Source organism: Esox lucius, chromosome 7 (assembly GCF_011004845.1).
Source record: "Esox lucius isolate fEsoLuc1 chromosome 7, fEsoLuc1.pri, whole genome shotgun sequence".
Classification (NCBI taxonomy): Eukaryota; Metazoa; Chordata; class Actinopteri; order Esociformes; family Esocidae; genus Esox; species Esox lucius.
In genome coordinates, this window is record NC_047575.1 from 22974414 (window position 1) to 22991122 (window position 16709).

At 44.1% G+C, this 16709-nt stretch overlaps 1 protein-coding gene across 1 annotated transcript in view; it reads right to left on the reverse strand.

Moving 5' to 3' along the window:
- Window positions 1–3962: 3962 nt before the first annotated feature.
- uvrag (UV radiation resistance associated gene) overlaps window positions 3963–16709 on the reverse strand; it is a 120465-nt gene continuing 107718 nt past the window's right edge. Inside the window, exons 14-15 of the mRNA XM_010870695.4 lie at window positions 14592–14683; window positions 3963–7685 (exon numbers count right to left, since the gene is read on the reverse strand). Coding sequence (XP_010868997.2) covers window positions 6836–7685; window positions 14592–14683 — 942 coding nt within the window. The 3' untranslated portion in view covers window positions 3963–6835. The remainder of the gene's footprint in view (window positions 7686–14591; window positions 14684–16709) is intronic.

The window sequence follows — 16709 nt, forward strand, 5'->3', positions numbered from 1 at the left end:
AAGTTGGGCAATACTTTGCCATGGACCTATCATATCAAGTTGCGACCATGTAACACTTTGCAGTTGTTTCTTAACATAAATTGCAGTTCTTGGAGAATTATTTGATAATGTACATAATTTTTCTCCATGACTTAGTCAGGAAGTAAATAGACTAATATTTTTACATCATAAATTACCATAGCCAGTACAGACAGGAAACCTGAGTGGTCATTAGTCAGCGATGTATCAGCTAACAGTAGGGGTCGCTCCACAATATCATATTTCCTACTGACTATTTAATGGTCAGGTTGCTCAGTCTGATGTGTGCTGGTCTTACAAGCATGCAGTGTGAACCCACCCACCACTCCCACCATCTCCACCTTTTTGGTTCTGTGTTTTTCATGAGGAAGATTGGGACTGCGTACCTTCCTCAATGCCTATGGGGATTGATATTAATGATATTATGGAGTCGATATTGTTATTAGTAGTACTGTATACATGATCATGTGATAGCAGTGAGTTACCCCAGAGGAGCAGAACCTAATGCCAAGACCTGTAAAAGTATTGTTGTGCATTGTTCTCCAATAAATGGTAAAGTCATACATTGCGTTTCCTGTCTGAACCATTGTTACTTGCTTTTATGCTAGCTACGTATACACTGTTAGCTCCATTTTGCCTGTATTGTTAGCTGGCTGGATTTCTAACTTGTTGGTGGTCGGTTATGTCTTGTTTGAAGCATTGTATTGTTATTGCAGATGGGAACTGCTTAGTTCTCTAGTATGGTATTGCTAAATGAATGTGCTTTATCCCAGTGTTGATGCTATGGCATTCACGTTTATTATTTCCAGACCACAGCTTGTATGGATAAACTGACAGGGAATTGGAAAATCAGAGATGAGTGATATTGCAAAATTGTGAAAATGTGTTGCCTTTCAAGCAAAATTAAACATTCACTCTAAAGACTAAGTTCTTATGTGTTGGGTTGTTAGTCCAGGATTCGTGCAAGAGTTGGACGAGTACAAAAAGAGTAAAAAAAAGCCTAAGCTAAACTAATCCAAAATATCTTGGGGGGACCTCATAGTGGCACGGTAACAAGCAGTTAGTTTGCCCACAAACAAGGCCAATACATTTCAAAAGCAGTAAGCATAGGCTTTTTGCAGCTCGATGCTCCAAGATTCTTTTGAAAAAGCCTACTATCATAAACAATGTGGGTGGAAATATAGATGAGATTTCGATATCTAGTGATGGGAATTCATAATCTTTGATGAGGCGACTTATTTGTCTCTGTTTTCTTCTTACAGTTGAAGCTTGTACTTTGGCGGCAGATGACGCCAGATTTGCTTTTGTACCTCATGGAAGTGACATGTCAGTACTTTTCATCAGACACGAACAGCTCTTTGGCGATTCTTGTTCAGAATCTTCAAGCCTAATGTTCACCCATCTCCACTACTGCATGTGCTTGGAAGACAATTTGAAAAAAAATTACTTAATTCTCAGTCTGTTGTAACTAACCTATTCCTAACACAGGCACGAGATGTAACAGGCAATCTAGCAATATCACATATTTTTCTTTCAGGAACGGAGCAAACATACATGCAGCTATTTATTATGAAACATATTGAACAAGCAAGACAGAGACAGGAATTCAATGACGATTTAAGACAGGCAGTCAGTAGTGACTAATTCAGCAAACACTGCTATTGAGAAACCAATTTTCTTTTAGCAACTCTTGCTTTGTGGCAGCATAACAAAAAATGACTTCATCTCCATATAAAACGCTGCAATGTGTAGACTTGCGGGTGTCATGGCAACATATCCACGTTCAAAGAGACAGACAGCCTTCATAAAACAAAAAGGCACAATCCATGCCAAGTTTCAGCCGTTCAGAAATGAGGCAGATATATTGATATTCCAGGCAACATATTCATGCTGATGACATTGATTGAAGGTTAAGAAGAGGATTAGGGATAAAAAAAGAGAACCATGGATGTGAGCGATGTGCAGAACGTTATCCGAATCCTTAGGTTTAAGGAAGATGTTTCTCAAGGGACAGGCAGGGATGTGGCACAGGCACAATCTCGGTCATAGCTAAGGACAAGATGAACAGGTGCTTGTAGGCCGAGATGTTGACATTGTAATACCTACACCCTAATAATGGAAGTTGTGCAGAGCAAAACTTGATTCTATTGACAAAGTCAGGCTCTCGATCTTTTCTTTCAATTGATGGATAGAGCTTTGTATTTGAAAAGGTTTTTATTAATATTGAATGAGGGTGCCGGCAAGATGAACTGCTTTTTGCGGATGATGTTGTCGTGTTGGCCCCTTCAAACCAGGACCTTCAGCATGCACTGGGACGGTTTGCAGCCGAGTGTGAAGCGGTGGGGATGAGAATCAGTACCTCCAAATCCGAGGCCATGGTCCTCAGTCGGAAAAGGGTGGCTTGCCCACTTCAGGTTGGTGGAGAGTGCCTGCCTCAAGTGGAGGAGTTTAAGTATCTAGGGGTCTTGTTCACGAGTGAGGGAAGGATGGAACGGGAGATTGACAGACGGATCGATGCAGCTTCTGCAGTAATGCGGTCGATGTATCGGTCTGTCATGGTGAAGAAAGAACTGAGCTGCAAGGCGAAGCTCTCAATTTACTGGTCAATCTACGTTCCTACTCTCTCCTATGGTAATGAGCTTTGGGTCATGACCGAAAGGACAAGATCCCGGATACAGGCGGCCGAAATGAGCTTTCTCCGCAGGGTGGCTGGGCGATCCCTTAGAGATGATGAGGGGTGAGAAGCTCGGTCACCTGGGAGGAGCTCAGAGTAGAGCCGCTGCTCCTCCACATCGAGAGGGGTCAGCTGAGGTGGCTTGGGCAACTCCTTCCTGGACACGCTGGAGGGACTATGTCTCCTGGCTGGCCTGGGAACGCCTCGATGTCCCCCCGGAAGAGCTGGAGGAAGTGTCTGGGGAGAGGGAAGTCTGGGCATCTCTGCTTAGACTGCTGCCCCCGCGACCCGGCCCCGGATAAGCGGAAGATGATGGATGGATGGATGAATGAGGGTGTTCATGTGAACTGACTTCATTATTTCGAAAGCTGCAATACATTTTTTCTCAAAATTGCTAGGAAGTGACCTAATTACGTCACTGGCATTACAAGCTAAGCAGTACAAAACGGATATTCAACAAAAAAAAAGCCTAACATAAAAACATTTGTTTTATGTTGACAAAATTCAACAATTTCTTTGACTGCCATACAAAAACCTCGCACTTTGTGAGACAAAAGCAGCACTTGTAAGAGAAGACAGTATTTGGTCTCAGTTGGGCCTCTCACCTTGTTAATTCCTTTCTGATATAGCTCCTTAAACATGTTTTCTGCAGACTCTATGTGGTATCGCACAACTGCATCCTGCCCCATAACACCTGAAGTGGTCAGCCAGTACTGAACACAGATCACAATGCGACATTTGTTCGTCCAAAACAATCTTTCGATTAGATATTCGTATTCTGCTAGTAGAAGTGCTGATTATGTTTTTGGGGCAGAGATGTTAAAAAATACACAAGAACTAGGAGAAAAGCAGGGTGGCAGTTCCATGTCCTTCCTGCGCTGATAATAAGTTGTGTCCCTTTCCAAAATATGCAGAACTGCAATCTGCCTAAGGTTGGTACATTTCACAGTCTTTTGACAGATTAGAAAGATTAGAGGTCGGAATGACTAAAAGAGCATTTTAGCATAGACATCGATATAATCTGTCATTTTAATGAAGTGGGTGGGACCTTCAATTTTATCCATCTGACTTTGAAGTTTATTGGTTGATCCTTCCTGATGACCTGATTAGTGTCATGTCAGACCGGATCATGAGGGACAATTAAGACATTATGACACCAGTTGTTGGGCGTGTGCATATGACCGACTGACTGACACACACACACGTACACATTCACACAAATGTTACACGTACACACACACACAAATTTAAAGGGGGCAACAAACATCCATGCCATTGGACAAAGTCTTTAATAATAAAATGCCCCCCATACAAAAGTATATGTACAAGGTCACATATTGTATAGCATTTTAAGGAAATGATTTACAATGGTTCAATCTCTCATTTTAAATACAATACATTTTAACAGTCATCCAGCACAATACTTGATCATAATAAAAATAAGTTGGAACATTTCTAGGGGACTAGATGATAAAATCCATATTTGTTGTATCTGGTGGTTAGTATGTAAATCAGTTTGCCACATCAGTTTGGGTTTATTCTACTGGGAACTCTGTGGCCCATTTCCAGAGCAATACACAGGGAACACAAGCAGTAAAGTGTGCTAGGTACTGTAGCTGGGTTGAGGTGTTAGCAAGGTAACTTGAGGCCACTCGAGTCCCAAGTTGGGATTACCATGTGAAAATGTATATTCAGGCAATAAACGTATGCAATTAATTATGTATAAGTTGGTCTTGATATAAGGGCCGGATAAACAACAAAAATGCCAATGATCACACTAATGTGACTCACATTATAGCCAGGTTAATTTGAATTGCAAGATATCCTTTAGATCTAACTGTATAGGGGGCAGGTTAAGTCACAGACCAATTAAATCATTGGTCATTAAATCATAATTCCCTCCCTCAAAAACAAAAATTGCTTCATCATCCCCTTTATATTTTATTGATATTGAGTTTTCTAAATCTCTCCTTGATCCTCCCCAGTTGTTTCTTGTTTCATCTCTTAACGGGCGCAACTAACTCAATCATTAAAAAACCTGATGGTTAATAGATTCATGAAATAGTTGTGCCAGTTTAAAAACAAACATTTTAAACATTTTGGGGTCCAAAGAGAGGTTTGGTAAACCATGTCTTAATGAAATGTCTTTTTGTTTGTTACATATTTACATATCTGTAATGTTGCATAAGAAAGTTAACTCACGGTATGATGCTTATATGACTATACAATAATTGTATAAATAGGATTGACGAAAAAGGTTCTGTGCACTGATTAGTATTCCAAAGAATATTATAGACAACATTAACAGTAGGTAGCCTAATAAAGGAAAGGCCGCTTTGCCCATTTCACACCATACAGTAGCCGGCTCAATTCACAAGATAACTTTTATTTAGAATTCGGCACAAATAAAAATGTGGTACTGACTCTGCCACAGATTGATGGTTCAACATTGTCTCAATGAAAATGTCGTGCGACAAGCACACACCCTGGAAAGTCTCCTGAGAGACAATGACAGAGGGATAAGCAATATCATTCTGCCATAGAATGAATTATTCAATTCTGTCCAGCAGGTCAAATGAACTACTAAAATGAACAAATCACTGGAAAAACAGGTCATGACTCATTGTTCTCTAGTTTGAACATGCATGTTGTGTTATGTTTATCTGTGCAAGTGAACAGTGCAGTTTCTGTTTCGATGCTGGAATGACTTTCTAGAGTATGTACACAGGAAGACTACTTTTTGAAGTGATTTGTTTGACTGATGAACATATGACCGGTTGTGATCATTCCAAAATGAAACAAATACTTTTATAGATAAGTCATAGTTTCACTATAAGGCCCATACAAACAATTGTCTCAAGCTGGTACACAAAGAGACCCCCTAACGTCACAGTGTAAATTGGATTCCAATTTGAAGCATCAGAATCCAATCCGAGCTAGATCTTGGGTAGATCTTTTTCGGAACATAGTACACCCTACTGGTTTCAACCCACAATTAGTTTTTGGAACATTTGAATCTGAAGATTTGGTGTTGTGACAGGTTTAACACTTAAAAAGTACTATCAATGACTGACTGTGCAACAAACCAAAGAAACAAACTCTGTGAGATACATTAAATAACACACATATTGCCAATGGAGAAAACTGAAAGAAACAAAGTATTTAACAAGGAAAATGAATTAAAAGAAAGTAAAAACAGACACTAAGTCTAAAATCTAGAAGGTGGTTAGCATTTGTAGGGCCTGAGACATTCCAGCAGAATACAGTACACATTATTCATTTTTTGGTCTATTGAATAATATGCTAATTATTGGACTTCATATTAATACTTTATACTAATGGTGCTTAATGAAATAGCAACAAAATGATAAAGCAGGTATTGAGGAGAAAGACAGAAACATATCCAATAATGTGCCATTAGCTAACATGCGTCAGCCTACCCCTCCTCTACTCATTTCTGGTCCTCAGTGAGAACAGATCAGCGTTGGCCCCAGGGGGCAGAGACAGAGCAGCCTGTCCAATGGCTGTTTGGGATTTTGGACCTGGAGGCGCGGGGTGGAACAGTAAGTATCTGATTAAGCCAACAGTGTAAGCAGACCTACTGATCAGCTGGTTTTCTAATAGGCGACAGAGGTCAGAGGTCTAAGGTGGGATAGATCTTTGATGTAACTCCTCTCTCTCCCTAAGCCATGCTGAAGGGCCTGTCTCTGTTCTAACTAACTCGTCTTGGAGTCATTACTGATACAACAGGAACTGACAGGTATGAGTTAGGACACACTTGTTAGATCACTGCTTACTTGAAGGAACTAAGGCAGGATGCATTTAGTTGGCAGAGGAGGTCACCCAGCACACAGACTCCCTCTGTCCCACAACACTGCCAAGCATCCTGAAAGGAGGCCCGGGAAGCATTTCAACCACAATCGCTTTATTTCTTGTAAAGGACAATAGAAATGTTCCAGAGAAGAAGTGCAAGTTTGTAATCATGTAACTCCTATGTTTCTTTGTATTGATGCATGGGACAGGAACACACGCACAAAAAACCGCCCCCATCGGCACTCCACGCCCACAACTCATTCCTCATCCCTGCCCAGCTCTGTCCTGAGCTCTCAGCCCGGCCTCCCCTCACGCCCTGCCGTCCTGCCCTCACTTCTCAGAGGAGTTCTTGCGCGGCCTGCGGAAGCTGGACATGTTCTCGTTAAGTGCATAGATGCGGCGGGAGAACTCCTCAAAGCCGGCGGCATCCAGCTCACCCAGCACTTGCTCGTCGCACTCCACGGCCACAGCCTCCTCCACAGGGATGCAGGGGTAGTCCTCCAGCCTGGCCCCGCCCGCCAGGCCCGTGGCCTCCGTCCCCATGATCTCCTCCGCCTCCTCCACAGAACAGCACATCTCCGGGTTCAATGACACGGGCACCATTCGCTCCCCCGCTTGCCCCGCCACTCCTTCGCCTGGCATCACTGAGCCGTTCATGGTGAGGTCTGTGTGCTGCCCGCTGGCGGGCACCGCCTCCCCTGACTGGCCGGTGCTGAACCCGGCGGGGCTGCCGCTGAGATCACAGCCTCCTGTTATTCCACCGGCGCTGAAGGACTTCTGTTCTTCCGCCTCCTCCAGCGGTCTTACTACCTGCAGATCTAATCCTCCCTCCACCGCCCTGTCGCCCTCCCCCGGGGCCGGCGCCTGGCGTGCCTGGACCTCCAGAGTCTTGGCCAGGTCAATGCTGGTGTCCAGGGAGGAGGACAAGTGCTTGGGGGAGGGGTCGGGGAGCACCAGGCCCCCCTGGGGCGGGGCAATGGCCATTGCCTTGTTGTAACTGGGAGGAGGGCTGGCCTTGTATTTCTGCTTGTCTGCCTCGGAGCTGGCCCTCTTCCTCAGCGAGCCCCGGTCCGGAGAGCTGGTGTGGGTGGGGAAGCCTACCTCAGACGCAACCGAGGCACCGAGCTGAGACTTGGCTCCTGCTGGGACCGGGATGGAGGTGGAGACATGGTGTCGGTCACTGTGGGAGAGGAGAGAAACAATGAAAGAAAGAATAAAAGAGATGGATATGCTCATATAAGTCTTTCACATACAATGAGGGCCATGGAGATGAGGAGAGGGAGGAAGGCCTCCCCTCGCAAGCCCCCAGACCTCTCTGTTGGGACATGAATCTGCATTGATCTCATTTCTCCTGATCCAAAGCCCAGACAGCTGGCGCACCGCAAATCACTCCCCATTATTACATTCAAAAACATTTGCTCAGCTTATGCGACGGCAGCGCCCTGCGGAGAGGAAGCTCACAGCATGCCTCCTAGAAGGTATTTGAGACATTTTGCTGAATAACAGATAACAGACACGGCCGGGCAGATCTCATCTGGACTCGGCAATCCCCATTTGCACCACGCAAACTCTGCCCATAAATTAACTGGGAGAAGATGTCCACATTAACACCCAGTACACTTAACCTGGTCAATTAGTTATGACAGGAGTCATTCGGGGCATATCTCATGCGGTCCAACGCTAAATCGGGCCCCTGTGCTGTCAGAAGTCCACCTGTAGCTGGTTAGAGAGCAGGGAAGCCTGAGTAAGTGATCCTAGGTAGTTAAACAGGTTAACAGGGCTGTGATGTCACTGATGGGTGACGTCCCTGATTCAGACGCCTTGCTGTCTGTCAGATAAAGGCTTGTCTGGTGGGTCACAGCAAGGCACACACATACAGGACACAGCATCCTTCCTTCACCAGTGGATGTGTCAGACAGCATCCTTCCTTCACCAGTGGATGTGCCAAACAGCATCCTTCCTTCACCAGTGGATGTGCCAAACAGCATCCTTCCTTCACCAGTGGATGTGCCAAACAGCATCCTTCCTTCACCAGTGGATGTGTCAGACAGCATCCTTCCTTCACCAGTGGATGTGCCAAACAGCATCCTTCCTTCACCAGTGGATGTGCCAAACAGCATCCTTCCTTCAGAAGTGGATGTGTCAGACACAGCATCCTTCTTTCACCAGCGGATGTGTCAAACACAGCATCCTTCGTCAACCAGTTGACGAGACAAGACACAGATCTACCTCAGTCCAGAATGTCCAATAAAAGAACCATACAGAACAAAGGAAAACTGCGTATGGCCCATGTTATACCAGATAATACTTATACGTCATGGCCCATGTTATACCAGACAATACTTATACGTCATGGCCCATGTTATACCAGACAATACTCATACGTCATGGCCCATGTTATACCAGACAATACTTATACGTCATGGCCCACGTTATACCAGACAATACTTATACGTCATGGCCCATGTTATACCAGACAATACTTTTACATCATGGCCCATGTTATACCAGACAATACTTATACGCCATGGCCCATGTTATACCAGATAATACTTATACGTCATGGCCCATGTCATACCAAACAATACTTAGGTAGTGGTGGCCCTTCAAGGCTTCATTACCGTTTTTCTAGCAGCAGGATATTATGCTAGCAGCGCTAACTCATATTTCCTTTTTCAAAATAAAAGCCATCATTGAAATATATAAGGTATAGTTAAGTCCGTATATTTTATGTTTAATGTCTGTTCCAATGTTATTCTTGTCTGTTCTTTTTCACAGAATAGATTGTTAACTTAATTGCCTTCGAAATTTCAATTATGGCTTTTATTGTGATAAAGAATCTGAGTGCTGCCAGCATAATATCCTGCTACTAAAATAACGCTATTGAAGCCTCAAATGGCCATCACTACTTATAGGTCATGGCCCAAGTTATACCTGACAATAGTTATAGGTCATGGCACATGTCATTCCTGACAATACTTATAGGTCATGGCCCATGTCATACCAGACAATACTTATTAGTCATGCTACACAATACTTATTTACAAGCACACAGGAACAGACCAGATGAGGTCAGACCTTCATGCAATGTTAAGCCAGTTGAAATACAGAATTTAGATCATCTGGGGTGAAATTGTTTTGTAACTAGAGATCTATTGTGCTGCTCTGGTTCACAGTGCTCATCCATCAGAAAACAGAATCTATTGCAATTGTTATCACATGGCCGATAATGAAGATATATCCTGTAACTACGGCATACGCCAAACATGTCTTTTCTCCAGAAGGACAAAGGTTCAGTGGTTTGCCATTAACATGTCATATTTGTGAACTCAAAATCATTGTAGTATTTGAGCACACCGCAAAAATATATTTTTTTTACCTTCCATGAGAACGGAATTATCATTCCATCCAGCAAAAGCAAACTGTGGCCCAGGCCTAGCAATCCCAAACACAGGACAGGTGGGAAAAACGGAGCCCGCTGTTTATTAAGCAGCTTTTCAAACATTCCATGCGTAATTTATAACATGCTAATGACTGCCTTCCGTCTGATACTGTAGCTGCTAAATGATATCCTCATGGCAGAGCTCTGAGGCAGATCCATCCCTGATTTGAATTAATATGGTCTCTCTCCCAGTACCTCTGCCACGCAGTAATCCATCTCAGAGTCAGGACAACCTAGGACCTAGGATAGAGCTGGCCGACAGAGAAGCCTGCATGTGCTTTGGCCCTGGCCCACAAATGAAAAACAATCAGATCAGAAAAACACATGGTCGCCTCTTCTCTGGGACGGTTTGATAAGCCACTTCTTGTTTGTAGCGCGATTGTTTTATTAAGTCTCCCTCTAAACTGGTTTCTTTAAACAGGTGCAGAATGAAGTCCTGGAAGTTGCTGCAGAGACGATCAAGGGGACAGAGGTGGGAGAACACTGAGGAGAGAGTGGAGACGTCTCCTTGGTTGTGGAATTACAACATTATGAATCTTTAAGGTCAATTTCAGTTTTCAGGACAAATACAGAGATGTTTCAAGTTGCACAAAATGTATTACGTATTTGGGTGTTTCTGGAGCCTCTCTTTGTGTTTTTGTTTGCTCTCTATCTTCATGACAATAATCCAAAACTATTCATAATAATTAATTACAAGAATACATGGTCATCCTTGAAAAATACAGATTAGGTTCATTAATATTTGTTTTAACCAACTAGTCTGTCTCCCTTTGTTTACCAGGCATAGTAGAGCACAGTAGGTATTATTCTGCTCTGAGGTACTGAGTTGCAGTGTGCTTAGAAAAAACTCAAACAAATGGAAAAGCATAGAGTGAAAGGACAGTGAGCGATGGAAGACATGTGGCAGAGTTTTAGAAGAACAAGAGGCAGCATACTGTAGTCTTCTTTTAAAACCAATAGCCCATCGCCCCCATAAACCAAGTCGCTATAAATGTCTTACCAAACATTAGATGCTGACCAGTTTTAAAAGGAAAAGGTTATCATTACATTGCACATTGTATTGTTGGTTTTATTTCATAGTATTAATGGTAGTATTGTATAATTTGGCTTGTATTGTTGTACTGTACAGCCTGGGTGGTTGTATTGTACAGTATTGTCGGTAGTATAGCCAGGCTAGTTGTACTGTAGGTTGTCCTTTTATTCAGGTGGGACATTGAAGGATCAAGATTTACAACCAAAGGGAGCCACTACCTCCCTCAGGATGTTTTAACTCATCATTACATTTTACTAGTCCTCCCAAGCCTCAGCAGAGTTTCTTGTCAATGATTTCACCACATAAAACTACCTGGGCTCTCTGTGTAAACCATTAGCCCCAGAGTTGGCATGGCCACCGGCAGATGGATCTATTCCTCCTGAAAACATGTTTGTTTTGTACAGGTCTCACTTCCTGTCTGCTTGTGTCACACAGCCCTGGATATTCCAGGCAGGGCAGGAATTTACTAAAGCAAATATTTTCCACTGTCTTATCCTTAGACAGACCTCATTCCATTCCTGCGAAGGAACCACGATCAGGGCCACAAAACACAATGATATGATTCAGGCTTTGATGTCGTGGCAAACAAAATCCCAGAGGACCAACAAAACTGAATGGTATAGCTAAAATATTGTAATCACTACAGGGGTGGAAGGGAATTGAAGTGATCATATTATAACAGTCTGCAAGTCTGGCCTTTTGAAGATGAAGAAGGAAACCATCATAATCACCACAGCATGTATAACATATTGTACAACTTCATAGTATAAACACTAACACTGCTGCTAGCAAGAACTACACTGTAGTTGCCTTGATTCTCAGCTGTTCTGTAAGGCATAGAGATAAAGACAGCCCATTCAAAACAGAGGTGTCAACTACATCAAGGTCCCCTCCTACAGAGTTTCTTTGTACCCTAAACTGGCAGAAATGATTCAATGATTCAATCAAGTAGTAATGATGAAATTATTAATGTATGTGTCTCTGTCTGTGTGTATCTGTGGATGTCTGTGGGTCCCTGTCCTTGTGTATGTGTGTGTGCGCATCTCTGTCCGCGTGTGTCTCTGTCTGTGTGTGTCTGTGTGTGTGTCTGTGTCTCTCTCTGTCTGTGTGTGTCTGTGTCTCTCTCTGTCTGTGTGTGACTGTGTCTCTCTCTGTCTGTGTGTGACTGTGTCTCTCTCTGTCTGTGTGTTGAAGTGTCTCTCTATGTCTGTGTCTCTCTCTGTCTGTGTGTGTGTGTGTGTGTGTGTGTGTCTCTCTCTCTGTCTGTGTGTGTGTCTCTGTCTGTCTCTCTCTGTGTGTGTGTGTGTCTGTGTCTCTCTCTGTGTCTCTGTGTGTGTGTGTGTGTGTGTCTCCGTCTGTGTCTCTCTCTGTCTGTGTCTCTCTCTCTGTGTGTGTGTGTGTGTCTGTGTGTGTGTCCGTCTGTGTGTGTGTGTGTGTCTGTGTGAGTTGGCGGATATACACTTGTGTCAATGTATGAATCCAGCAGAGAAGAATCTAGATTTACGTCTGTTATCACTGTTCTCTCACCAGTGGTTTTCTGGCTTCAGAACCTCCGGGGAGCAGCCGGAGGCTGGGCTGTGTCCAGTCATCCAGCCCTCTCACCCCATCCCCGGTCCTCTGGCCTGGGCTTAAGATCTGTGAACGTCTGCCAAAGCCTCCACGGATTTGGACCACGGATAGGAGCTCAATGAATTTGTTCTAAACTCAGGAGGCTGTTCCATATTACAAAGCAAGAAGCAATGACTTCAGTAATGTTCCTCTATGTCTAACATAAAACACAGTTTTTCTTACTGTTTATTTCTATCTTGTATTTGCCCTAAATTGAACTGGTTCAAACACTTAACCCCACGCTTACTCCTAAAAAGAACACAGGTCATTGTAACGAATGTGGTTTACAAGCCATTGCATTTCTGTACACCTGCGCATACTTTTGTCCAACTGAGAACAAGTTTTGAATCTGTTTCCAACTGCCCCATCAGGAAGAGATCAGTATTGAAACAAAAGAACAGTCTCCTTCTTCACAGTGTAAACATTAAACATCCCAATATACTGTAGTCTCCAATGAAGTCCACTGAATACAGCCAATACTCCCATGCATGAGCACAGCCCTCCTAGGCAGCTTATTGTGCACGCAGAATTAGCTCTATATGGAGGGGGAAATGTCTCTACACAGTTCAGGGATGGAAATGGTTCCCTTGGACAGGCCTTCGCCTCATCACCACATCCCACCCCCATATAGAGTGGGGGAGAGGGGAGGGGAACGGATATCAAACCCCTTTTCCCTCTCACAGCCTACCGGTTAACTCCCTGCAGCTGCCGCACAACATTTTTATGCATCCATATTTCATGCGCTTGGCCCCTCTGCTGGAAATACTATCTGAATTTAGGCTTTTTTCGGGCAGGGAGGGGGACTGGAAGCGATATGGTGTGGAGGAAAGGCAATAAAAGAAGTCCCTTACAAAAGGAGAGCAGGAATGAATGCATGTCGTCCCCACTGCAGAGCCAGTGTCAGACCACCTTCCTGTCCCCCAGTACCTGCTGTCTGAGTCAGTTAGATGGGAGAACTATGTAGGTCCTATGACGCGGACCTAACTTGTGGCCTGTTAAGACCGACTAAAAGTTCTCACACACACACGACGCTGTAAGTCTGAGTGCAGCCGACCCCCACCGCCGTCTGCGACCTGTGTAGATGTGTGTACGGCATGCGCCCGCAAGACAGGACCTTGAGACGGAAACAGAACAATGTGTGTGTGCATGTTTCGACATGGCCTGGTCAGCCCCGGAGACGGAAACAGAACTTTCACAGTTCTCAGCCAGGGATTCCTGAGTCAACACACTGGGATTCTTGTTCCATCCCCTATGGCCTTGTTGTCTGTCAGTGAAGCGAGGCCCCGGAGCCCAGAGGAGAGTGGTGGATCTGCCCCCCTTCCACCCCCACTCCCCAGCCTCCCTATACAACGAGCTGACCACCTCTCATCCACCTTCCTCTGTTCTCAGGGCTACCACTTCCATGGAGTGAGGAAGACTCAACTGCTTCGCACGGCCTCTTTTCACTCAAGACAAAAGATTATTCAATTAACGTTGTAACACACTTTTTCCCATTCACAGACACTGGGAGAACAAATCAGGTGGAAGAATGAAGGGTCACCCTTAATAGGGCTTTGTGTAGGATGGAGTCCGGGTCGCATCATTCAGACTAGACAAGGTGTCCCTGTTCAAGTCCATCTTCTGTGATGGAGGTGCAAGCGAATGTAGCCTGAAGTGTTTCTAGTCCATACTATGGGTTGAGTCTCACGTTCTATGGTGAGGTCATTCAAAGCCTAAGGCTCAGGAGATCAGAATCAATATCCGCCCCTATAAGGTCAATTGTGTTGTCATGAATGGATTGACCAAATGGAAAAGCTACAAACAAACACAGGAAGTTCCAAAGCATGTAGCATTGAACTCTGAACTACTTAAGCCAGTCTTAAAGAAGCCTAAGAACTACCTAGGGCTCTTTACACCAATATTTAAAGTGAAACACTCTAAAGTGAACCGGATGTAAAGTACAATGAACTAGACTTCTAGATAAGGTAGTTAAGACACTAGGAGAGTCAGTTAATCTTACTCACCATCGGACTAGAAGGCCGTGTTCCAGGAAGTTCTTGAGGTTTGGAAGGGTCTGGCGGAGGTCTGGAGTGGACAGGCCATGCTGGTATCTCAGCTAGGAAGTAAAAACAAAGAATACATTAGCAACGACGGGCGCTTTCAGTACCATACCATGTCAGTATTAAAATATGGAGAGAGGACACTTGAGAGTGGATGTTTTTTTCTTTGCTTTTTATTGACAGTTGGAATGAGGGAAACAGGTGAAGAGGAGACAGTGGTGAGGGGTACTGAACCCTGGCCTCTGGCAGAGAGCCATGTGTGTGCACAGAGCTGGGAGTGTTACCACTTGACCGTGGCTCTGCACTTAGCAGGTTTTTCACAGATTCCCCAGATTCAGTCGTTTTTGATGTCCCCGGACAAGGCAGAAAATGACTACACTTCAGGGAGACCAAAGAAAACTGTCATATCTGAAGCATTTTAACTTCCCCCTTTGGACTATTATTCACTAAATGGGCACCCGTACCTCCGGCCGTGCTAACAGGCATCTGTGTTAACATGGAAAGGTATATGGAGAGGGAGATGAGACGTGGGAGGTGAGAAGAAAAGACAAAATGCCAAACATCTGGAAGGGGTAACACACCGCACAGTGTAATCTCTCCATTTCCCTCCAGCTCTGTCTTGAAGTGACCCATAATAATTATGCTTCTATCCAGCCCTCTAACATCCTTCTATCCAGCCCTCAAACATCCTTCTATCCAGCCCTCAAACATCCTTCTCTCCAGGCCTTAAACATCCTTCTCTCCAGGCCTTAAACATCCTTCTCTCCAGGCCTCTAACATCCTTCTCTCCAGGCATCTAACATCCTTATATCCAGGCCTCCAACATCCTTATATCCAGGCCTCCAACATCCTTCTCTCCAGGCCTCCAACATCCTTCTCTCCAGGCCTCTAACGTCCTTCTATCCAGCCCTCTAAAATCCTTCTCTCCAGGCCTCTAACATCCTTCTGTCATGAAATCAACAACAGGGAAGTCAACCAGTGGAAGAAAGAGTGGACAGGTTGTTCAATTTGCAGCTGTAATGACATCGCTATAGATAAACTGACTAAAGACATCATCCCAGCAATTCAGTGTAGCCTTTAAACACCTTCATTTCCTCTGTTGTTCTCCAACAGCACAACAGTATTAAGCTTCACATCAGCCAGACATCTCACTTCACTTTGTGTTAAACTGTCAATAAAAAGGAGGGGAAACAATGACAGTCTTCTCTACACATTCCTCAATCCTTGGTTATCCCTCTTCATACCAGGCAATTCTGCACACCATTCCTGGTTATACTTCACTCAATCTCTGGCAATTCCTCTCTCCATCCCTGGCTTTATGCAGTACAACTATAAATGAGAAATTTCAGAAGTAAATTGGAGCCTTCGGGAGCCGAGGCCAACTTTTCCAGTCTGTGTATATATGTATATAGGCAGACGAAAATAATGGCTTTTTTGGAATCAGCAGTCATCTCAACACATTCTTCCAAGTCTTTTTTTTGTGTGGCCTGTGCTGTAATATTCTGTCAGTGCTATAATGCTGTGCAGTGGTTCTAGTAAAGCCTGACTAATGACATGAGGAGTGGCATAAGCACTAACACATGGGTCCCTGCTACCATTGCCAGAGCAGACAAGGTTCAGCAGGGTGTGTGTGTATAGTGCCCTCCACAATTATTAACGAAACTATTAAAATATTTAATTGTTTATCAGCTTGATCATAGAAATTGTGACAGAAATCCAACCTTTAATTGACATGAAATTGTTCAAAGAAAAACCAAACCAAACCAAGGTGTGGCACAGTTATTGGCACCCTGGCATTTATTCCTTTGTGTACCCTCCCCTTGTCAAGGTAACAGCACTTAGTCTTTTCCTATGTTTAATAAGGTGGGGGAATACACAGAAAAAGGACAGAAGTCCATTGATCCATGCAGAGACTCAACCCCCCATGCAGAATCTCTCTAGATCCTTCAGGGTCCTTGTCCCTCACTTTTGGAATATCCTCTTCAGCTCTCCCCACAGGTTATAAAAGTCAGGTTCAGGTTAAGGGCTAGGAAGGCCATTTCAAAAGCTTGATTATGTAGTCATGGAGACATTTTGTGTGGA